The sequence below is a fragment of the Aphelocoma coerulescens genome, chromosome 6 (assembly GCF_041296385.1).
Source record: "Aphelocoma coerulescens isolate FSJ_1873_10779 chromosome 6, UR_Acoe_1.0, whole genome shotgun sequence".
Classification (NCBI taxonomy): domain Eukaryota; kingdom Metazoa; phylum Chordata; class Aves; order Passeriformes; family Corvidae; genus Aphelocoma; species Aphelocoma coerulescens.
In genome coordinates this window covers 2,558,271-2,582,048 of record NC_091020.1, presented here as the reverse complement: position 1 = coordinate 2,582,048, position 23,778 = coordinate 2,558,271, and the positions used below count along the sequence as shown (strand labels likewise).

Here is a 23,778-nt window from a genome sequence, read left to right as displayed (position 1 = left end):
CATGAATTAAATATAGTGCATTCATTTAAACCACCCACAAATAGTCCTTCCTCCCTATCTCAGCCCAGCCAGCTTTAAAAATAAGTGCTATGTGCTTTTATTTACCACATCCTGCACCACATGACACTTCCAAGGATGGAACCAAGGAGAGCACATAGCAGTGCTGTTCCATGATTGGAAATTAGATTACAGATTAGAAAGCCCAGAGGGACCGCTCTGACCAGATAAAACAGTCCCCTGCAGGCCATCAGACTGTTTTAATTGAGGCCAATCTAGAGAGAAACATCCAATCTTGGCATAAACACTTCCAGTGATGGATGAGCCAAAGGATGCTTGGTATGTTTTCGTGGGGAATTGCTCTGGCTTGTGATTTTTCAGCTTTTGGGAAGGGCAAGAGGTCTTCCATTCCTTGCCTTTGATTGATTTATCTCTCCCTTTAAATTCTGCCTTGAGAGAAGCCTAGATTTAGCTGGCCAGTAGGTCTTGCTAGGCTTGCGTCGGCCGGAGTGAAAAGTCCTCTGTCAAATGTTTGTTTCCCAGACTTATGCAATCCCTGTGGGATTAAGTTGTTCCTTGGCCTTCTCTGCGTGGGCTGGACAGAGCACAGCTTTTCATCTGCAGGCGTGGTTTCCAAAACCCTTCGTGTGTTCTGACCAGGGCTCCTTGCATGTGGCAGCGCTGCGCTTCTTTCACCGGATAAACCCGGCTTTAAGTCACGTGAAGGTGTGCTTTACATGGCTGCTTCTCCTGCCATACTGTGCCTGCTGTCCTGCACGTTCCTGAGGGGCTTTGCTGGGGGGAAGACCAAGTACAAAAAGAAGTTGGTGATGGGGGCATTTACAGAGACTGAGGGCGGACTGTGCCTGCATTGTACCCTGGAAATAAAACCACTAAGCAAACGCCCTCTATTCGAAGAACCTTCAGCCTCTTCCTCACAGCAGGCTCCTGGCACAGCCCGTGTTCCTTAAAGCAAAGCCCCCTTTGCTCCCTCCTCCCCTGCAGCTCGCAGTGACACTGAGGATGTGGCCGGCATCCCTGGCGTGGCCACGCAGGATCTTCCCACAGTTTCCCCAGGGACAGGCAAGTTCTTTTGCAATTAACATAATTGACTGGGAAAGAATCCTGTTTGCCTGGGGATAAGGAACTGTGGGATTAAACCTAGACACATGGTGCACACGCTGGAATGAGGGCTGCAGAAGGACAGGAGGCTCTGGGTTTTGGGAACATTCCTGCTTGGAATAGGCGCCCTCAGTGCGTTTTACGCAGATTCTCAATTTCTTGGATGGAGGGACACTGAGGTGGTTTTTGCATTCACCAGACTCTCTCACTCTTGACCCATTTTACCTGCATAAAACAAATTCTTGTCATAAAGCATCGTTTTTCTAAAAGCCTCCATTTTTTATTTTTTTTTTTCTAATGAGCAGGTGGTTCCCTGGTATACTTTGGGCAGAACCTGGGCTCTGAAGCTGTGGGCAGAAATGACTTTGGTGAGGCCAGGATTTCACCCTTTATGAAAATCATGAAATATTGCTGACACGAGAGCTTAATTCCTCAGGTGCTGTTCCATCTCCCACAGTGCTGCTCCGTGGGGAGTGCAGCGGGATATTCCAGTGATCCCATTCCCAGGGTGCCACTGGAAAGGGTGGGATGGGGGAAAAGCCCTCCATGCCCAGGTCAGGGGTGCCTGGTGTGCTCTGCAGAGCCCGTTTGTTGTGTAAGCAGCAGCTCCACTGTTGTGGCGCCTGCTTTAATTAGGGCTCTGACAGTATTTCCATAATAAACCGTATTTTAAAAGGGTTTATTACTCAACTGTAAAATCTGCTGTAGGCTGGGACTTGGACTGGGAAAACTTCGTTCTTTAAGTGTTTCCTGAACTTAAAAAACTATCTTTTTTAAAAGTATGGCTGCAAAGAAATCTTTCTTTGATCATATAGATGAAACCTTTATTTATAAAAAGAAGAGTTTGCAGTCCTATAAACAATGCCTGTTGAAGTGGCTGGTGTTGATTGTGTTGCTTAGGGTATTTTTAACCATGAAATATCCATTATGGTCATTCTGTAATTTGATGTAATTTGAGTACTGATGTATTTTCCTGTCTGTGTGATGAGAAGCAAAAAGCCTTGCTTAGGGCTGGGGCTTTAGTGCCTGATGGGTTTCAGACAGCAGCAGAAGAGAGGATTCCTGCCTGTTAATAACCTTCCTGTAAATCAGCACAAGGGTAGGAAGGGACAGTGTGTTAATGCCAAGCAAAACTGCGACTTCTCCCCACGTTTAGGATACACTTCTCCTGCTGTGCTCTGTTCTCAGCCAAAGGCTAAAGTCAGAAACTTAGAATAACATCTTTTAATGAGGGAAGTGCATTATGTATGAACTAACAGAGCAGACCAGGACACGGTTTTTGGGAAGAATTTTTTTCCAGATAACTGGCCAGGTTTCCCTTGTTTTGTTGTGTTACTCGGTTTTTTGGTTGGCCTGGGTTTTTTCTGGCTTCTGGTTAGTCAGGTGAGAAAATCCCTGCATCTTGGGGCTGAGCTGTAATTGATTTTCCCTTCAGTAACTGGTTGTTGAGAGGTTTCTGTAGGACCAGAACGTGTGCCAGCAGGATTTCAGCAGAATGCTCTGAAACACAATGAGATTTTCCTGGTGTCTTCATTCCTCCAGAAGAAGTTTCCTATTTTGGTTTGGCTATTTAAGTTGAAAAGCTCTGCTGTTATTTACTGTGAATGTGATAACGTTTAGCTGCTTATTCTGGATTATATTTAGACAGACACAACTTGATCCAGGGAAGAGACCTAATGCCCTGGAAGCCCAGACCACTCACTTAATGGGTTTCTGATGCCTCTGTGACAAGCCCAAGTCCCACAGAATGAAGGGATTTGTCGAAAATAAGTCGTTTCCAATCCTGGTGATTGAGAGTGGGGCTGCAAGAGTTTTTTTCTCTGGCAGTTTTTGTCAGAGAACTTTGATTATACCATGCAACTATTCAAAACTAGAAATCTTGTTTTGCAGCTATCATGATAGTATTTTTCATGTGGTTACAGTGGTATCAGTTTTATTCTGCAGCATCTGGGGGCTTTGGTTTTGGTTTGTTTTGTTTGGTTTTTTTTTTTAAATCCAGAGTTAACGAGTCACCTTAAATTCTAAGCTGCTTTGACCATGTCTGAAAAATTAAATATTGTGTTTTATTTGCTAGTGAGAGAAGCTGAAAGAAATGAAAAAAATAAATCAGAAGGCAAACATGCTTAGTTTCAAAGCCTGACCTGGGAGCTGGATGTGCTGAAGTTTGATGATCATGGAATGGTTTGGGTTGGAAGGGACCTTAAAGCCCATCCAGTGCCACCCCTGCCATGGGCAGGGACACCTTCCACTGTCCCAGGCTGCTCCAAAACCCAATGTCCAGCCTGGCCTTGGGCACTGCCAGGGATCCAGGGGCAGCCCCAGCTGCTCTGGGCACCCTGTGCCAGGGCCTGCCCACCCTCCCAGGGAACAATTCCTTCCCAAAATCCCATCCATCCCTGCCCTCTGGCACTGGGAAGCCATTCCCTGTGTCCTGTCCCTCCAGCCCTTGTAAAGAGTCTCTCTCCATGTTTCTTGTTGGGTCCTTCAGGTCCTGCAAGGCCACACTGAAGTCACCTGGGAGCTTCTCCTCTCCAGGCTGAACAACCCCAGCTCTCCCAGCCTTCCTTCCCAGCAGAGCTGCTCCATCCCTCTGCTCATCCTGGAGCCTCCTCTGGCCTCTCTCCAGCAGGTCGATGTGCTGCCAATTTAACAAAGCAGTCACAGAATCACGCAGATTGGAAAAGCCCTCTGAGATCACTGAGTCCAGCCCTCAAACTCAGCCCTGCCCAGTCCAGCACTGCCCCACATCCCCACGCTCAGGGGCTCACCCAGGGAATTGGGAGGTAGGTGGTCGGTTCTGCTGTGTCCCAGCGCTGACATGCGGCTCTCCTGCAGCAGATGGCAGTGCTCCCAGTGCTCCCAGTGCTCCCAGTGCCTCCTGCACAGCCTGTCCTGCCCCCAGCTCGCCGTGCCTGCCTCCTGTCCTGGCCCTGTGTGCACATCGGCGATGGATCGCTGTGTTTCCCGTTCCAGGCTTTGCCGTGGGAAGAACCAGCGCTGCTGACGGGCCAGTTAAGGGAGTGGCACTGGCCTGCCTTAGATCCAGGGCTGGAACTGGGGAAGCTGTGTTTGGATCTTGGCTCACATCCAGGCTGGTGCAGGAGGGTGAGGGAGAGAGGGTGCTCCCCCCATGCCTCCAGAGTAAAGAGCTACTTCCTAATAGCTACTCTAAGCCTAATATCTAATTGTAACCTTCCCGCCTTCACTTAAGGCCATTCCCCCTTGTCCTGTCACTCCATACGCACGTGAAAAGTCCCTCTGCAGCTCTCTTGGAGCCCCTCTAGGCTGCTAATATCACAGGAGAGGCTTGGCACAGGTCTCAGAAATTGTTTAAAGTTTGAAAGCGATCCAACACGTTTGATCAGTGTCTGTTCCCTGACGTGTCCCAGGCCGTCCGTCGCATTCTGTGTTGAGCCGGGTCACTCAGGTGACAGTAAAGCTCGTGTAGGTTCCCCTCTGGCACTTCACCAGAGAAATTCAGTCGGGGTTTGCAGAAACCATCAAAGATGGAGCCCCTGTTAGTTAACCGCCTGCTTTTGAAAACTTTTCTTTCCAGTTGTTGCCTCTTGAAGTGTTTTTCTGGAGCTGGCTGATCCTTTTAGTGATGGGAATTCTCTCTCTAGAGAAGTGCTGAGCTGCCCTAGTTATCCCATCTCTTGGGCATCTTTTTCTTCCAGCTCCTTTTTAAGGTCAGAATTTGTCATTTCAGGATGCATCTGATGAGTATTGTACACAAATTTAAGCTCTCCTCCTCCTTGCTACTCCAGCTTCCTGCATGGAAGGTACAGATCGTGCAGGGCTGCCCACTCAGGCAGACTTTGTGCCATTAGCAAATTTCCATCGCCATTTACTTTTTGGCAATCAAACTGTTTGTACACTTTTAAGCTTCTTACCAATCTCTGCAGGAAGCCACTAAAAATACCCACTGGCAGCTCCTCACCCATTTCATAGGATCAGGGAACCACAGAATGATTTGTGTTGGAAGGGACCTTAAAAATCATCCCATTCCAACCCTCTGCCATGGGACAGGGGCACCTTCCCACCAGATCTGGTTGCTCCCAGCCCTGTCCAAGCTGGCCTTGAAAATTTCTGCATTTGCTGTGTTTTTAGTGTATTTTAGCATCTCTCGTCTCCTGGTGGGCCTGAATAATTTTTCAGGTTGGGTTGTTTATTGTCTCAGCCTTTTTCTGAAAAGGTAGAATGAACTCAGAACTCGCTTGGGACTGGTGGTGGTGCAGAGCATTCAGTTACAGAGTATAATAACTTTTTAAGGTACTTTTGGTCGAGAGATCTGTTGTGGTTCTGCAGTTCAGAAGAGTAAATAAAACACAGCATATCTGGGAGGAGAACAGCAGCTCTCTGGATGATTCTTTTCAGCAGTTGCAGTGGAAATCTTTAAAGAGACTTTCAGACATGTAGCAGTGGCCAAGGCAACGTTAATTCTTAAACCGCGTAATCGAAAAGAAAATACCCTGCCAATTCAGTAAAAGGATTCGTCCCATTGTTCCTTCTAAATTTAGGGAGACACAACATCTGGCATGGGAATGCACAGAAGTGTCTGTTAATCTCAGTTGTGAGCCTTCCTTCTGGTCTGCCTCTCTCTGGAAACCCCAGTTCTGTGCTTTCCTCGTTTACTTCAGGTTTCTCTTGATCCATCTTTCACTTGCCTTTTGAAAACTGGTTTTCCCCAAACTTTTTTTTTTGTTTGTAAATCTGTTAACTCTGCTGTATTTTCCACTGTCTTTTCCTCCTGTCCTAGGGCCTTGTATTTAATGTTATTTTCCCTCTGTACCTACTGCCTTGATTCCCATCTGCCCTTCTGCTTATCTCCTTGCTCCTTTATCCAGTTTCTTCCCTTTTCTCTCCTGCCTATCCCTTTGTATCCACTTCAGATTCTTCTGTTTGCAGTGCTGGAACACATCACAAATTATGTTTTCCCCTCTCCCTTGCCCTTTTAGTTACTGAAATATGCACATAAGAATTCAAATGGGCTTCTAAAAATAGTAAAAGGATAAAACTGTTTGTTTCAGCTTTTCAGTCCTTGCTTTATTAGAACTTCTGGGAGGAAAGACCCAGAAAGTCCAGAACTAATTCAGCTGCAGGGAAAAAACAACAAAAAAAAGTGAAATAAAACGCAGAAAGAAATGTAGCCATGATCTATATGATTAAAAACCACCCAGAATAAAACAAAAGCCCCGAATCTCATGTGTGCTCTGTCTATGGATAGTGTCACTGTGGCATGTGTAATCCTAAGTGGCATTTTATGTCCTGGGTCTCTTTATTTATGTGAGGAGGTTTATTGTGTTTTTCACAGTTCTGGTGGTTGATATTAAACCCAGCAGAACTTGGTGTGAGTTTAAAAAAAGGAATGGTTTATCAGGGCTGTTTTTAGAGAGGATGAGAGTCATGTAAATTGTAAAAGATCTGATGGATGAGAATTTCTTCCTGCAGGAAACGTCTGTCTAGGCTGGCAGTTGTCAAGTCCTGGCATTTTCCATTGTCCAGTAGATTCTTCTTCCCCAGCAAGAGGATTTGCTTTATAAGAGTGCTTAGGTGATTCTCAGATGACAGCAAATGGATTTGATTTTTTTTATTACCATCCTGTGCACGATATTATGGATGCTAAACTTTAAATTCCATCCAGATTTGGATCTGTAGACGTTTGTGACGTGATGACAAAGATCCCCAGCCCTGTGATGCTCCAGTGTTACGTAGCTTTATCTCAGGATGAGGATTCCTGAAACTGCGTGTCCCAAATTCTCCTGAACTAATTACTACAGTGCAGAAACCTTCTAAAAATAAACTTTCTCATTAGATACTAGGTTTCATAATCACTTTTCTCTTCAGAAAAGCTGTATTTTCCTCTTGAAAGAATGAAGTTTTATGGCTTTATTTCCTTCCCCATAACCCCCTGAAGTACTGGTAAGGCAGACAGGCACATTTACTGGCTGCTTTTAAAAAGTGTTTGGGGTGAATTAAAGGCTGACACAAAGGGAGCTATTGGATGTGATGAGGCAAAAGATGACAATCAGAAAGCTTCTAGTGCCAGGTGGTGGAGTTCTGTGTTTGCACAGGCACAGTTGTGGCAGGCTGTATTCAGCAAGTACTTGTTTTCTCTGGTGATGAGGAGGGAAATGAGTGTCTGTGCCTTGCGTCACCTCTCTGAGCACCTCTCTGCCTCATACCCTACTCTCTTCCCTTTAAACCTTCTGCAGCTCCCTCCTGCTTGTCTTACAGGTATTGCCAAACCAAGCACAGTTCTCTTGGCGTTGTCTTAGTGAGGTGAGAGCTTCCCCTCTGAAATCATTTGTATGCCTTTGGAAGCACCGGCTTGAAAGCCTCATTGGGAGTTTAAATTACATTTAAATGGATTCAGTGTTTAAGCTCGTGATGAGAGGATTTCTCCCAACAGTAGAAAATCACAGACTTCCTCCAAATATAATTTAGTCCTTTTTTTTTTCTTTTTTGCAACTGTTTGTGTGTGATTTGTCATGAATTTTCTAGCACCGCTGGCATGTCTCTGTGCCAGTGCCTTTCCTCCCTTTCTCATCCTGATCCTTTTGCTTTTTACTCAGGGGTCACATTCCACAGCAGGTGGTGACATGAGCAGTAGGATTTGATACTTTTTGAGTGTTCAGCTCACCCATCCAAGGGACTGGACAGAACTTTATCAAATGGGGAAAAACATCTTCTTGCTGCAACTCTGCTCTCCTGAGGGGCTTCAGGATTGTCACAGAATCATAGAACATTAAGGAGTTGGGAGAGACCTTGAAACTCATCCCATTCCATCCCCCTGCCATGGGCAGGGACACCTTCCACTATCCCAGGGTGCTCCAAGCCCTCATCAGGAGAGAGTGGAAATGAGCAGAGCTGGTAGAGGACCCATCTGAGGATGGTAAAATACAGAGGCAACTTCAGGCCAAACCCCTGAAACGAAGACAAGCAGCCTGGAAGTGTTTAAGCTAAATTGTGTGACAGATAGAAACTCACAGTCATTAATAATACTGAAAAAGGGAGGCTGTTTATGATGAATTGAGAATACAAAGCTTAGCACTGAGAATTAGCAGTAGAATAGACATCCAGAAATTCCCTACAGATGTCTAAGGTCACTTAGCTCCCCAGCAACCATTTTTCTTAAGTAAGTGAAGCAGCAGACAGACCCTCCAGTATTTAACAGTCTTTCCTTACCAGTAAAAACCATATGGGAACCATAGCTGGACTGTCAGGGAGGGGGGCTGGCAGCAAACCACTGCTTGGCCGTGCCTTCCACTTCAGCTCTGCTGTTGGAGGAGGAGTGTGATTGACACTTCCCACAACGTCGGCGGGAAGCACATCATGGTTTGGTTTGAGCACTAGAAAACCTGTGCCTGGGAAGGTGACCGGGGTGCAGGTCAGCGTGGAGGGAAAGGAGGTGGGGCAGAAGTGGCCTCTGGGGCTGCTCTGGGGTTCCTGCTGTTGGTGCAGCCCCTGGGGGTGCTGGGGCCACCCTGGTGTGCCTGCAGCCCCTGCAGTGCGTGCAGCGTGCCAGAGGTGCCATGCAGCTGTGTGTGCAGCATTTCAGGGGCTCCAGAGGTGCCATGCATCTGTGGGTGCACTGTGCCAGAGGCTCCAGAGGTGCCATGCAGCTGTGGGTGCAGCATTTCAGGGACTCCAGAGGTGCCATGCATCTGTGGGTGCACTGTGCCAGAGGCTCCAGAGGTGCCATGCAGCTGTGGGTGCAGCATTTCAGGGGCTCCAGAGGTGCCATGCATCTGTGTGTGCAGCGTTCCAGGGGCTCCAGAGGTGCCATGCAGCTGTGGGTGCAGCATTCAAGAGGCTCCAGAGGTGCCATGCATCTGTGTGTGCAGCGTTCCAGGGGCTCCAGAGGTGCCATGCAGCTGTGTGTGCAGCATTCCAGGGGCTCCAGAGGTGCCCATGCAGCTGTGGGTGCAGTGTTCCAGAGGTGCCTTGCAGCTGTGGGTGCAGCATTCCAGAGGCTCCAGCGGTGCCATGCAGCTGTGTGTGCAGTGTTCCAGAGGTGCCATGCAGCTGTGGGTGCAGTGTTCCAGAGGTGCCATGCAGCTGTGGGTGCAGCGTTCCAGAGGCTCCAGAGGTGCCATGCATCTGTGGGTGCACTGTGCCAGAGGCTCCAGAGGTGCCATGCAGCTGTGGGTGCACTGTTCCAGAGGCTCCAGAGGTGCCATGCAGCTGTGGGTGCAGTGTTCCAGAGGTGCCATGCAGCTGTGGGTGCAGCGTTCCAGAGGCTCCAGAGGTGCCATGCAGCTGTGGGTGCAGTGTTCCAGAGGCTCCAGAGGTGCCATGCAGCTGTGGGTGCAGCGTTCCAGAGGCTCCAGAGGTGCCCGCAGAGTGCACGGCCAGGGGCACAGAGCGACTTCTCGGCAAGGACTGACTCAGTGGCCTGGGATTCCTCAGCCTGGAAGGGATGGCTGCGTTGTGTTAGGAGTGCACTGGCACTGGAAAGCCCAGTGAGGCTCTTTGGAGTGACTCAGAAAATTTTTTAAAAGGCAGAGGTCCAAATAGAGGTAATACTATTAGTCTGGCCTGAATGGAGGAGCAAAACAAAATCCCCTAAAAGTCACCCCAGGGGGGTTCTTTCCAAAGTTGAATGCTGTTCCTGTGACTTTTTGATGTGCGCAGCTCTACCCTGTATTCCTTCCTTCTGCATGCTCCTGGTAATGAACCAGATGCACTTTAAAAAGAGAATAAAATATGTTAATATCTTAAGTGGAAATTTCCAGAGGCCAGCTGAATCCTTCCTCAATAATTAATGCCTGAAAGCATTTTCCTCCAGTACTTATTTAAATGGAAATAGCTTTGGTGTCTGATATTGTAAATCTGCATTGCACTGCCTGGTCCTGCTTCACAGGGGCTGACCTGAGTTGGGAAACAGGGAAGTGTTTCCAGCAGTCTGTCTTTACTGGGACCCTGTGGGACACTCCCAGTTGCTGTGTCCCAGCCCTACAGGTCGTTAGGGTCTTCCACGAGGAGCTGCAGCCCAGAAGCCACAAGCACCAGGCAGATCTAATTCAATTTATTTATGTGTTTCTTCTGCCTGAGTCACAGCACGGAGCAACAATCCAACCTCTTGCTTCGCTGCCTTGAAAAGCTTTTAATGCTATTTCAGCAACTGGTGTAATATTTAAAGGAAATAAATCCTCTTGGCTTTATTATTCAGCTCAATGCTGTGTACAGTAGGTGAATAAGTTATTTGCTAAATGTTTTATGATGGTGATTATGTAAGTAATGAGCTTTTACATTTTGGCACCAGAGAGTACCAGAACTGCGTGTAGTACTTCATAACTTGATGTAGGAAGGAAGCTTAATTTGCAAATTAATCCAGCTTCATCTTCCTGCTGTGCCGTGTCATTACAGAGGACTTAGAAGAGCTTCCTTCCTACATCAAGTTACAGAGTAACTTTTGCAAATTAATTTGCAAATTAATCCGGGGGAGATGTGACAATGAGATTTATTTTTTTATAGCCAAACTTTTCCAAGCCTCTTACCTCAAAAGGTAAGGTCTTAAATCTATGCAGAGATCCCTGAATAAATCAGATTTTCTCGAAGATCTCTTCAGTTTCTGTCCACAGCAGTGCCAGCCGTAGGAACTAGTGGGCTCTGTGAGAATAACACACTAAAAATGGGTTTCAGTATGGAAACTGGATCAGAGTGACATGATGGCCTGCCATGTGTATAATCTGCATCTCCCTCTAAACGCTTGCAGAGCAGGAACTGGAGAGGACACGTGCATTTTATTTCTAATTTGGCCTTTACTGACTCATTTCTTGAGGTTCTTTCTAAGTGGATCTGATTTCAGGCATGTCCAAAATCTCCTGGAAAGTTCTGGGGATCTTAACTCCTTGCTGGAAGGAGATACTCTGTGCTGGTGGCTCCACAGCCAGACGAAGCTGGAAGAAATTTCCCAGCTGAAATGTGGGCACTTTGAACCACGACAGGACTGGCTTCCTTTCCCCAGGCAGGTTGTGCTGTAACCACAGGGAGGCTTTGGATGGTGAAAAACACTCAGTTATTGTCTTCTCCTGTAGTTTTACTTGTGTGTAAATGTCATATCCTGTTCTTCCCGGGGTGGAAGCTTAGCAGAGGTTCATATTTTCGAGTGCCATTGACTCTGGATCAAAACCATGGATGCAGTAACCCGCGGCGAGCGGCATTTCCGCGCTGTGCTCTGTGGGCATTGCAGTGCCAGATTCTTTTTGAGTCTTTCTGTTTGGGCTTGAGAGTCAGCTTCTGCCCTCACAACTCAGTCCTCCCAACAACCGGGCTGTAAAGTTATTTTTTTCATTAGTAGAAATAGAAGAAAATGTGAACCTAATGGCAGCACCTGCATTAAACCCACCTGAGAGTGAGCACGCTGGCTGAAGAGAGCAGCGTGGAGCTCCTTGGCTGTGTGTAATGCAGGGTAAAAATAAACTGTGGCACTGGGGATGGAGGACAGAGGTTTGCCAAATTTAAAGAATTGAATTGACTATTAAAAGTAACAGAAAATATTATTGCTTTGGATGAGAGGGGTTTTTTTTTGGTAAAAAGTATGAGTCAAGTGTAGAAGTGTTTGGCAGAGATCCCATGGAGCATCTCCCCTGGTTCCTCATCCCTCCTCCTCTCTGTCCTTCCTCCAGGAGACAAGAGTGGGTGGCTCTCAGCCCCTGTGCCAGCTTTGCCCCCTGCTCTAGAAAAGCTGTAGTTCCATTTCTCTGTTGGTTCAAAGGTTCACTTGAACATGTGCAGTGCTGCAGGAGATGGGTGCAAATGTTTCTTGTGAAAATACCAGGTTTTAGTGTAACACTGAGTGAAATACTGAGGACAAGGAGCAGTGGCCATAAAGTTAAACACAAGTTTCAGCTCAACATGAGGAAGATCTTCTTTCCCTGGCGGGTGGCAGAGCCCTGGCACAGCTGCCCAGGGAGGGTGTGGGGTCTCCCTCTCTGGAGACATCCCAAACCCACCTGGAAGTGCTCCTGTGTCAGGTGACCCTGCCTTGGCAAGGGTTGGACTGGATGATCTCCAGAGGTCCCTTCAACCCCAACTCTCCTGTGATTCTTTGAATTCCTAATAATCTCATCAAGAGCAGCTGGTGGACAGTGATCCAGGCTTTGTTCTCAAAATCATAAACTTCATAAAAAACTTAAATTGTGCTGCCTTTTTTTCCCCCAGCATCTCTTTTCCACTTCATCATCTACGTTTCTGAATATGCCTTTCCTTCACGTGCCACAGACTTCAGATAAGGAAGCTTTGTGCCAAGTGAGCCAGGGCTGCAGTGATTTGAAGTAATTATTCAAGTCCTTATTGTTGCACGCACACACACGGGTGAGCGAGCGATGGATTATCCCAGCAGTGGGGAGAATATCACAACAGATACCTGTGTTTAGTGACCCTTTCAGTGCAGACACAGCCATGGCTGTCTTTAACTGTTATGCTGCCTTTTTAAAAAAAAAAACCCTTCTGAGCTGTTTGATAAGGAAGCTGGACTGAAAACCGAAGCCTTTCTCATAACCTCTGCTCCCTCCTACGCAGAGCAGCAGCAGGAACAGGCTGCATCTTGAAGCGGTCAGCGCGGTGGCAGAGGGCCAGTGGCATGGTCACTCTGCTGAGGGGGTGGCCTGCAAGGCCTGTGCTTTGTCCCCACGCAGCTGGAGAGCTCAGGGCAGCAGCTCCTGGCTCTGGAGAGCAGTGGGAGAGGTCCCTGCCAGCCTGCTGAGGAAGGAGAGGTGGCCATCCGAGGAGGCTTCGTTGTGTGAAGGTCGGGATGATGTGCCAACCTGAGTAAGCCACCTCCCGAGCAGAGCTGCGGCAGCTGTGATCATAAACGGCCCCTGCAGATACTGTCTGAGCTGCCCATTCTGCTGGGTGAATCTCTTGAGATCCCTTAACTTGATACCTGAGCTAAAAATATCTTTGTAGCCGTTTAACCACAGTTTCCTTCTTAGCTTTTAGAGTAGCGGTGGTCACTGGGCACTCGCCGATGCCCTGTCACCAGCAGTGTCTGAGGGATGCCTGGGGATGCTGCAAGTAAAGTCTTAAGCAAAGCAGTACAAAGAAATCACAAAGCCTTTTGGGGCACAAGGGTCAGTGGTGGGGTTACTGAGGGCATAGCTGTGAGAGAGGCGGGTGCTCACTGAGATAAAGTATGGGAAAAAATTAAGAAGGTGGAGGGCTTCAGGTCCTGAAAGCTGCAGGGTGGCTGGGCAGTGACAAAGTCACAAAGTTCAGGCCAGGCTCTAATGGTATTCCCACCAAAGCTGAAGCTGATGAGTTATTAGAAGAATAAGAAGTTTACAGTAGCAGAGGTTAAGACTAAAAAGAGCAATCTTCTCCTGAAATAAAAAGTCCAGCATGCTCTTATTTTGCAGTTTTAACTGCACTTTCATTCCTTAAAAGTACTGCTAAAGGGGTTTTTTCCTTGCTGCTTCGGTGGCTGGTCGCATCTGTTTATCTCTAGATTTACAGTCACCTTGGCAATACCTCAGTAAGTGGTTTGGAACATATTAGGCAGTAGCTGCTGTGCACTAAAGCACAGGGTAGTTCTGGCTGTTTGTTACCTTTTCCTGGAGCTGCTGATCATTGGGATGCAAAATCCCCTGTGCCACTCGGCAACCCTGGCTGGTGAAACAAAGTCAGGGTTTTCCCTCTCACCCCTGGCAGTCTTTCAAACCAGGATCTCAGTTTCTTTGCCCAAGTTTGCCCACACACCCTTGTGGTCATGCAAGAGCTGGGTACAGGTGGCCAGGCTAAGCTCTGATGTCATGTGGTGGCCTCAAGGGGAGATAAGTCTCCGCAAGCTTTCAGCAGTACTGAATTAGCAATAGTGAAACTTTCCAAAACAAGCGTTGTTTTGAATACATCTCACATCGCAGCATCTGTTTTTCCCTGCAGTCCTGACATGGTTTCTCCCTGCCCCCAGCAGCCTGAGTCCTGCACTGTCCATCGTGGCTCTTGCCCATCTCTGCTTGCCCAAAAGCGCAGTTGGGAGCCCAGCCCTTGCTGGAGCCTCTGAGAACTGCCACAGGCTGGTGGTGAGGGATCCAGGTGTACACTCCTGCAGTGCCTCTCTGCAGAGAAAGGTGTCTTCAAACTGCCAGAGGGCAGGGATAGATGGGATATGGGGAAGGAATTGTTCCCTGGGAGGGTGGGCAGGCCCTGGCACAGGGTGCCCAGAGCAGCTGGGGCTGCCCCTGGATCCCTGGCAGTGCCCAAGGCCAGGCTGGACGTCAGGGCTTGGAGCAGCCTGGGACGGTGGAAGGTGTCCCTGCCCATGGCAGGGGGTGGAAAGAGATGATTTTTAAGGTCCCTTCCAACCCAAACCAGTCTGTGATTCCATGACATTGCAATCTCCTCCTGCACTTTCTGGCAGAAGAGTAAAAGTCCAGGATTGAGCCTTGATGGCCCCAGTCGGTTCTTGGCCGTCGGAGCAGCTGGGTTTATTTTTGCCTCCCTGGCTCTGTGGTGGGAGGCTGGGCTCCCTCCTGGATGGCGAGGTGCCCGTGCTCCCAGCCTGCCAGCTCCAGCCTTGGCTCTCCTCTGTCCTGCTGGCCCTAATGGGATCTCTGGGTCCTCTCCTTCCCACAGCACGAGTGAGGCAGCGAGGTGACATTAAAGCCCTGGAACGGCAGATAAAAGGCCCTGGCTGTATTTATTGAGTGCTACAGATAAGTAATCCACTCTGCTGTCAGTGTCTGGAGAAACAGCAAATAAAGTATACATGGCCCTTTGCTTTGATGTGATGAAATCTCCAGAGGACACTCACTTCAGTGGCACTCGCAGTGCAGCTGTAGCTGAGTCTTGCAGTGGAAAATACAAGATTTTCATGTCTTCATGCATTGCTTTAAAAATATCACTACGGTTGTATGCTGGGCAATCCTGTGTTCTGAAAGCTAGGGTTGGTGTGTTTTTTTTCCAAAATGTTATTAAAATCATCTTAACCGTTTTTGTTGGAAGGGGAAAAATTAATAGTTATTTTGTGGTTTCATACCCAGCGTTAAAACAACAGTCTGGTTTTCATTTAAACCAATAAAAGTATGGAAATTCAAAATGAAGGTTCTCTCCATGTCCTTAGATCAACTTGTTGGCCTTGCTGAAATGCATAATGGATGGAGCAGGGGAAAAACCTCAATCTTACAACTCTTAGCTTTGTTTTTGCATATAGCTCAGCTTTTTTTTTTGCTGGATTTCAAATTTGACGTCACTGTCTTGCCTGTCTTCTCAAGCTATAAAAACTTCCTTGGTTTGGTAAATGTGCAGCTGCTTAGAACCCAGTGAACTAGAGACATTATTTTTTTAAGAACCTAAGCAGTAGTGAAGGAAATTAGTTAGCAAACACACGTCAGTAACTGAACTAACACACTTTTAAATTTTGGGGTATAAAGCTGACTGTTTGGGATGATGGGTTTTAGTCGGTTCTGGTTTATGGTGTGGTCAGAAAGAGACCGGAGGCTCAGCTGGGGCACAGAAAACCCCAGCCAGCCGCAGGGAAGCAGCCCTGTGATGGGGCCCTGTGTGGTGGGGGATCCTCGTGCCCAGGGATGCCCTGACACGGCCCCAAGGACCTGGTGCAGCTGCCCAGAGCCTGAGCCTGGCCATGAGTCCTCCTGTTTCTACCCAGCCGGTTCCCTCCTAGCTCTGGTTTACCTGGGACAGGGCAGGGCTGAGTCTGGAGGAACCTTTTTTCACAGAAAGGGTGCTCAGGCCTTGGCAGGGGCTGCCCAGGGAGCTTTGGAGTGCCCATGCCTGGAGGTGTCCAAGGAAGGGCTGGAGGTGGCACTCAGTGCTCTGGGCTGGGGACAAGGTGGGCATCGGGCAGAGGTTGGACTCCATGGGCTGGGAGGGCTTTTCCAGCCTCAGTGGTTCTGTGACTGTGTGAGCTCCTCAGTGTGTCTGGGGTTCACATCTCTCCAGGTGAGCAGCCTGTCACTGTCCCCAAAACACCTGCAGGCTGTCCTCAGCCTGGCTGTTATCCCATCTCCTCCAGGCTTGGAAAAGTCGCTTCTTCCCGAAGCTGTTCCTTCCCTGGCCGCTGTGAACGAGCTGCCCTGGCTGTTTACAGCCCTTTGGCCTGGGCAGTCACAGCCCTGGAGCTGCCTGCCTCCCCTCTTCTCCCCTCTCCTGGGCTGCTCAGCTCGGCTCGTGCCCTTCCTTCCTGTACCTCCCTCATCACTCCCCGGCCTAGCTCCACGTGTGGGTGTCTATTTACACCTGACAAAATCACAGCTTATCCTCGATCCCCTCCCTGCTGTCCAGCATCCATCCCATGACCCCTAACACCTTCTGAAGCTTTACAGCTTGTGGAGACAGCTCCATAATGACATGTGAAATCTCAAACGAGGTACTTCAGAGCCAACTGGCCACCTCAGCTTTGGCAGCACTGAGTGTTGTGAAGGTCAGACCTGCTCAAGGGCTCCCTGTAATAAACCTGAAGCAAATTGCCACCCTGAGGAGCAGGGAAGCTCAGCTCCATCACAGGGAATTTGCTCCACAGGCTGGAGGAGGTCTCGTTTATTTTCCTTTCCCCAGGGGAAAATGAGTAGCCAGAGTAACCTGGACAGAGAATAGTGTTTTAGATGGGATGCTACAGCTTCCTATTTGCTTGTTTATAGGACTTCTGTACCCTTCTGAAGCACAGCAAGAATGTGCAATACCTTGTGATTGTTTGTGGTGGCTGTGAGAAAGGGGCCCGGTGGTGATGGATGTGCCCAGCTGGGCACAGCTCCTTCCTGAGAGGGGCCAGGAGGGGGTTTCTGGTTGAGGTCTGTCCCCTCTGCTGTGCTTGATGTGTTCAGCAGCAGCTCTCTTCCCTGTCTGGGCTCCCGTGCTCTGCCAGGAGGAACTGGGACGAGCCCCAGGGAAATGGCTGTTCCTGCTTGGAAAAGAGCCCCGGGATGGTTCCCGGATGCTGGCACCGCGTTAAGCTCAGGCCTTGAGTGGGAACTTAGGCCAGGGAACATTTCCAGCAGGGTGGGATGTGCTCCTGCTGGCATCCTTTCCTGCAGGGCAGCCCTCCAGCCTGCCCCACGGCCATGCTTAATCCCCCTCCTTCCCCTCCAAGCCACACCATGAAATCCCCCCCGTCCTGAGGGCTGCAAAAGCTGGAGGGAAGCTGTGGAAGGGGGCAGGGATGGAGGAGGGTGGAGGTGAGCTGGGGGGGTCCTGCCAGTGCCTGGGTCAGCCTTTGAACAGCACGGAAAACCGGGATGAAAGCCAGTGCCCTGCCTGGGGCATGCCAGGCTGCTCTGGGCCTTTGGCATGGAGCCCCTGGCATGCAGGAGCCCTGGGTGGCCTTGGAGTAGATCCTTCTTGGAAAGATCTGAGTGCAGGGGTGAGGTGAGAGGCAGCTGGACCCCTCAGCACCTTCTTGGGGGGAGAACTGGAGAGGGAAAGGAAGCTTCTTCAAAGCCCCTCTTGCTCAGCCAGTCCTGCTTCCTCCCTCCGGCAGCTCCACCACCACCTACTGCCAGATGCCGTGTTTCTCCTCCTTCCCTCTCCCCAGGTGTTGTGGCTTGGTCAGTGTTTCTTTCTGCTCTCCCCATTTCTCTGTTCCCCAGCATATTTGTGGGGAAGATATGGAAAAAAACTCCCCACATTTTTTCAGGTTTCTTTTTTATCTTGGGGACATTTCAAGGTTGCTTTCTGATGGGATTTGGGGTGGAATCCGACTTGCGGTCCTCTGGTGTGCTGGGCATTAGGTCAGGCTGGTGGGGGAGACCAGCCAGGAGCCTCAGCTGGGAGAGCTGTCAGGACACAATCCTGTGCCGTGAGCTTTGGGATGGCCCTGATGGGGCACTGTGGCTCCCTTCGGCCCAACCCACTGTGGGATGAGCTGTTCCTTTCTTCACGCAGCATCAGCTGAACTGCTGTCTCTGCGTGTCCTGCTCTGGCTCACAGAGGCCTTGGACATCCTTTCAGTCATGGGAAGAGGGACGTGGAACTGAGCTCCACAATTATCCAAGCTGTTGGATTTCTCTGTGGCATGAAATTAAATAGTGTTTGAATGCACGCGGTGGGGCTAATGCTGCTTTGTGCAGCTTTCTGTGAAGATTATGAAATTGCAGCAAAAAGCAGATCTTACTGTAATTAGAAGATAGAAGAGTTAATCATAGGGAGGAATTAGGATTCATACTTGCTCTGAAATTTTCTAAACTGCTTTAAAATACCTTCAGCTGAAGGAGCTGAACTTCTCTACGAACCTTTTGTATGCTGAAGTGCAGTTTTCTTCATTCATTTGAATTGCAGCACAGAAGTCACAGGGCTCTTTTCCCCAGAGGTTCAAGAGTCTCTGAGTTCATTTTGTTGATATGTGAAGTCATTTTGGTGTTTGTCGAGCCATACAACCATTTACTTGATGTCCTTGAGGCAACCCAAGCATTTTATCGCTATTTATTCACCCTCTGAGAAAAGATTTGAAAAAAAAAGTCATCGAAGTCATCAAAGTTTCGAGTCAGAGGCAACTAGGGGAGGGTTGGGAGCAGCTGGGGGAGGGTTGTGTGTGAGGACACACTCTGCATAATGCACCATTAGAACTTCATGAAGAGGTGTCCCAGAAAAAAAATACTACAAAGCACTAGGCTTAATATTAAATTCTTAGTTTTAGCAGTCTGGTCATTTTCAGGAAGGATTAATCAGCTTAACTGCAGCATTCCCATATTTGATGTTCTGAGAGGAGAGGGATTGTCTGATTTTCTTTTCTTTTTTTTTTTTTTTTTTTTTAATATTTTCACAGTAATTAATGAAAGTCAAAAGCAGCAACTGGAATCTGTGAGCTACTCATCCCGCTACGCCCTGGGACTGTTTTATGAGGCTGGGACAGGGATTGCTGTCCCCTGGGCTGCTCAGTACATCACCGATAATCCCTGCATACGCTTCATCTCCATCGATAACAAGAAGCGCAATATAGGTCAGTGCTCCCATTATTCCCCTTACACACAGCCACAATGGAGGGTGTAGATCATGAGAACTGCTGTTTAATTGAGTGTTGCTATTCTGAACAGAGCGAGTATTTAGCTCCAAGCCGCAGCGGATGGCGTTTCATGTCACGTTTGGCCTGTAATGAAGCACACAATGAGAGCGGGCCGGCCCTCGGAGGATCAGCCCCCAGCACATGGCTTGTGTTACTGCGGTTATGAAACCCATGTTGGGGGATTGGAGACATCAAAATGTTGCTATTCCAAGAAAGAGCCGGGGTTCCTTTGTTTAAACACCCATCCATGCACGTGCCAGCTTGTCTCCTGCCACCCGTTACTCTGCAGCTCCTGCTCTTTCCACCAGGCTTGGAAGGAGGAATGAGTTGGGTAATTGGGGCTGCTCAGCCCAGTCCAGAGTTAGCCAGGGTGCTTTTATGCTCAGGGAGAGGCCCTGAAATGGCTAAGGCTTGGAGAATATCCTCCAAGACGGACCCTTCTCCTCCCTTTCTGGAAGATGCCAGTTGAGGAAGCATGTGTTTGATTTATTTACTGAGTTTCATGTGCAGCAGTGTGGTGGCATAGAATAGCTCAAGAAAAAACACTTGGAGACCACTCAGTCACAGAATCCAGGGTGGTTTGGCTTGCAAGGGACCTTAAAGACCCAAAGTTCCACCCCCTGCCATGGGCAGGGACACCTTCCACCTGTCCAGCCTGGCCTTGGGCACTGCCAGGGATCCAGGGACAGCCCCAGCTGCTCTGGGCACCCTGTGCCAGGGCCTGCCCACCCTCCCAGGGAACAATTCCTTCCCAATATCCCATCCATCCCTGCCCTCTGGCACTGGGAAGCCATTCCCTGTGTCCTGTTCCTCCATCCCTTGTCCCAAGTCCCTCTCCAGCTCTCCTGGAGCCCCTTTAGGCCCTGGAAGGCGCTCTGAGCTCTCTCCAGAGCCTTCCCTTCTCCGGGTGAACACTGCCAGCTCAGCCTTTCCTTGTAGGAGAGGTTCTCCATCCCTCTGTGCAAGCACAAATTCATTGTTTTCCCTATGAATTTAGCCTGTTGATCTGAAAAGAGTGAAAAGAAAACAGAAGAATGGCTGGACTGGCCAAAATAAGGATGTATCCACCCTGATGTGCTTTCTCCGGCAGGGACTTATGGTGAATATGTTAAAAAACGAGCGTAAGGAAAGCCAAGTGATCTTTTTTCTTTGGCATTCTCTCCTTGTTGCTGACAGTGTTCAGCTGGAGATTTTCTTGCATCTGAGATTCTGTTGCCATTGTTGTGTTCAACAAAATGTACCTGGTAGCTAATAGCACCTACTGATATTATCCTTACCAGTGTCGTGGAGAAGTTCACCCATTCTTTCCCAAATTCACCCATCCTTTCCCCACCTCTTTGCACATGTGGTCTCAAGGCCCCAGCACCAAGAACAACAAATATGGAACTTCAGTGGTATTATCAAACAGCTTTGCTGTCTCCGGATGCAGTTGAACCAAGTACAAAGCACATTATTTGGGGCACATTGTTAACAGATACGTAGAAAGCACCAGAACATCGGTGTTGACACATACCTTTCTCACTGAAATTTCCTTTGAATTGGGGGAGAGTTCTGTTTGTATGAGCAAATTTTTCCAAGAACATATTGTGTGTGTCTCTTCCTAGGAGGCAGCCTTTAGACAGCACAGGCAAGGGAGGCTGAGGGTGAAATTTATTTACATGAGAAGTCCTGCAACCAAAACACATGAATAAAAAGTTCCTTTATGCTTGTTTCAGCACATGTGCAAGTATTTTGCATCTGCATTTTTCTTTCCCTGCTTCTGACTGCCCTCCAGAACATTTCAGTGGGAGGCACAGCAGCACCTCGCTGTCCCTTTTATCTCCACTCCGCTCATCGTTCTTCCTGTTCTTCCGTTCTTCAGCCTTGGTCATTTGGATCCATCTGAAGAAGAGGGTGGTGACAACCAAAAAGTAAATGTTTGGAGAAAGCAGAACTGCTGAGATCTTCCAGGACAGTCATCATTCCCCAAAAGCCGTCGCTTTCTCCGGTTGTTTCTTCACCTGATGCGTCCACAGTTAATGGAGGCTTCTCTCACCCTCACTGCCACCTCAAACAGTAGCTTTCTAATAAGCAGCATTGAGCAATAGAGATCCAGAGGAAAGCTGGTGGTGATCCCCTGCAGGGGGGGTTGGAACTGGATGATCTTCAACCCATTTTATGATTCTATGATGCTGTGAGCTTTCTGCTGAGAGACTCACATATATGTATGTAACACCTCCCTAAAGCAGGTAGTCCGGCCCTCAAAGGCCAAAAGGGAAAGTGGGGCCCTCTCTGTGAAGGCCCAGACTGTCCTTGTCACTTGTCTGAGACGTGGCAGTCCCTGCTTTGACTCAGTAGAGCAGAGACATCCCACTCACATGCGTTTCACATTTCCCCGGTGGAACACAAACCGGCCTTGCTGTTAAAGGGGGGGGGTGGGTTTGATGAAGCAGCTCCTCTGATGCCACCAATTCCTGGTGTGTAATCAGGAGCCTCCAGGAGGGAAGGCTTTTTCCACCAGCTGAGGATCCCAGCTGCTGTTGGTAGAATCCCATCCCTGCCTGCAGGGGTGACATTACGTAAGGAAGAGCCCACGAGAAGCGTGTGCTGAATTCCCCGTGTGGTGCACATGAATATTAAACACTTTGTGGGATTGGCTGCCTCAAACACCCCATCCATATTTATACCGGCTCGAGGGGACAGTGGGAATTCTCCAGTATAAATTATTTCTGGAATACCGCAGTCTTTGCATCTCCCTGCGTTCCAGGAGCACTAAAGATAGATGACACATAAAAGTGGAAGTGGTTCCTTTCTTTCGCTCCAGGATTGCGGGGTTATGTAATTTAAAGGGAAGATCCGCCTTACAGGGCTTTAGCATCCGTGTAATTCTCGAGTATCCTCTTTAATTTTAAAATATAGATTCTTTTCCTTCCTGAAGTAAGAATTTTTAGGAAGATGGAGGAGTTAAAGAAGTGTGTAAGTTTTTGCCTCTCTACGCAGCCAGTTGTGCTGTAATCCCCTGCCAGCCCTGCCTGCCTTTCAGAAAAATAATCAGAAACTGTTGGTAAGGCTAATGAAATGCTGGGTTTCTGAATATAATAAAGTCACTGCCATTCTTTCCGTGACTCCTCCCAAATGTGCTTTGTCAGACAGAGCAGATTTTATTCCAGAGAGAATATGGGACCTTAGGGACCACGGGAATTTCTGAGGATAGCTGGGGAAGCTCACTGACCATCCTTCCGAACAGCAGCGTGGCATTTTGAAAGTGAATCTCCATCTCTTCTTGCTGAAGAGAAGCAAAGGTGTAGCAAAGTTGATCACTGCTCTTTTTTAAACTTTTAGATAGGGTTTTTTGAAGCCTGCACATTGACTTCTCTTTTGCAGCATGTGATGCCTCCCGGGGAGCAGGGATGCAGCTCCAGCCTGTCCAGAGGTGTCCAGCTTCTCTGCTGCCCTCCACACTGACCCAGCAGCATTTCCTTCTGCCAGGGTTTGTTTGGTGTGGCAGAAGCCCTTTCCCCTCCTCTCCTGCTACCCAGGACCAGAATGGGATTCAAGTGCCAAAACACATCTCCCCTGGGAGATCAAAAATTCCTGAGGGTCAGGAAACAACCGCATCTCAGTTTCTGTCGGGATCTGTTATGGCTCCAGGTTTTGGGCAGCAATGTGAGAAAAATACTCCATGCTGTTCCCCTGGAAGGAGGAGAACATTTCTGTGGGAGATGTGTGCCTCTCACATCCATAGACAGTTCTCTGCTGGAGACTAGGTTGTAACCCTTGGCACTCCTGAACGCTCCAGCAGTCGTAGCAAACGATCTGCCCTTGAAGCTGGCCCCACTTTTGAGCAGGAGGTTGGGCTAGAGACCTCCAGAGGTTCGTCCCTCCCCCCCTGAGTTCTGTGACTCTGAGGCAGACAATGTTCTGGTGAGGATTCACTGAACACACTGATAAAAGAACTGGGAAGTGAATCTAAGTAAGCCCCCTTGGCAGTTCTTCAAGCCCTGTCCACTTTTGCTGCCCAGCAAGTTTTAATGTTAGCACAGCTGAACCAGTAACAATCTTCCATCCTCTCTGTGCATGTTTTGTGGGTGCATCTGTGGAGCTTGCAGATTGAACTGCAGGTTGTGGCTGCTTGCTTTTATGCCTTTATGAAAGTAGATCTCCCTCTCTTGAGGGTCGGTGGGTTTGTGGGCTCTGCAGAGTCTGTGAGCCACAGATATGCTCCACAGTGGCCTTCAGACATGATTTTCTCTCCTAGAAATTATTGTTTGGGCAAATCCAGGTGCCTTTTGCTTTCTTGGAGATAGCAGGACTTATTGCTGCTTCTCCCTGTCTTTGCCAAGACTCCTCTGGCAGTCAAAGAGCAGGTGGGTCCTTCTTAGGGTACCCCATTAATAGAATCCCAAGAGCACTGTGCTCTGTCTCCGTCCTGGCACCCTGAAATCCCTCTTACCTGCCAATTCCTCCCTTTCCACAGTTCCTTTTCTAACTTGTCACGTTCCCAGAACACGATGGACACCATCCTGACCATTCCCAAATGGACCCTGTGGCTTTCAGGCTCTGATGATGTTCTCTCTGCTAAGGGAACTTTCGGCCTCCGTGGATCCCAGGGATCACACCTCCCCTCTAAAATTCCTTTTGCATTTAGGGACTCTGGACTCTGACCTTGGCATAGATTCATCACAGAAAAGTGGATTTTGTGTTTTGCAGGAAGAAGG

At 48.7% G+C, this 23,778-nt stretch overlaps 1 protein-coding gene across 3 annotated transcripts in view; it reads left to right on the top strand.

Annotated features, from left to right (window-relative positions):
- The window catches only part of RNLS (renalase, FAD dependent amine oxidase), a 53,096-nt gene that overhangs the window by 23,292 nt on the left and 6,026 nt on the right, over positions 1-23,778 (top strand). The window contains exon 5 of one of the 3 annotated variants that reach the window (XM_069018862.1): positions 18,845-19,018. The exons of 1 other annotated variant lie outside the window; for it this stretch is intronic. In XM_069018862.1, coding sequence (XP_068874963.1) covers positions 18,845-19,018 — 174 coding nt within the window. Of the gene's footprint in view, positions 1-8,882; positions 9,829-18,844; positions 19,019-23,778 lie in introns of those variants that run through there. One more of the 3 variants, XM_069018861.1, reaches the window with a different exon arrangement.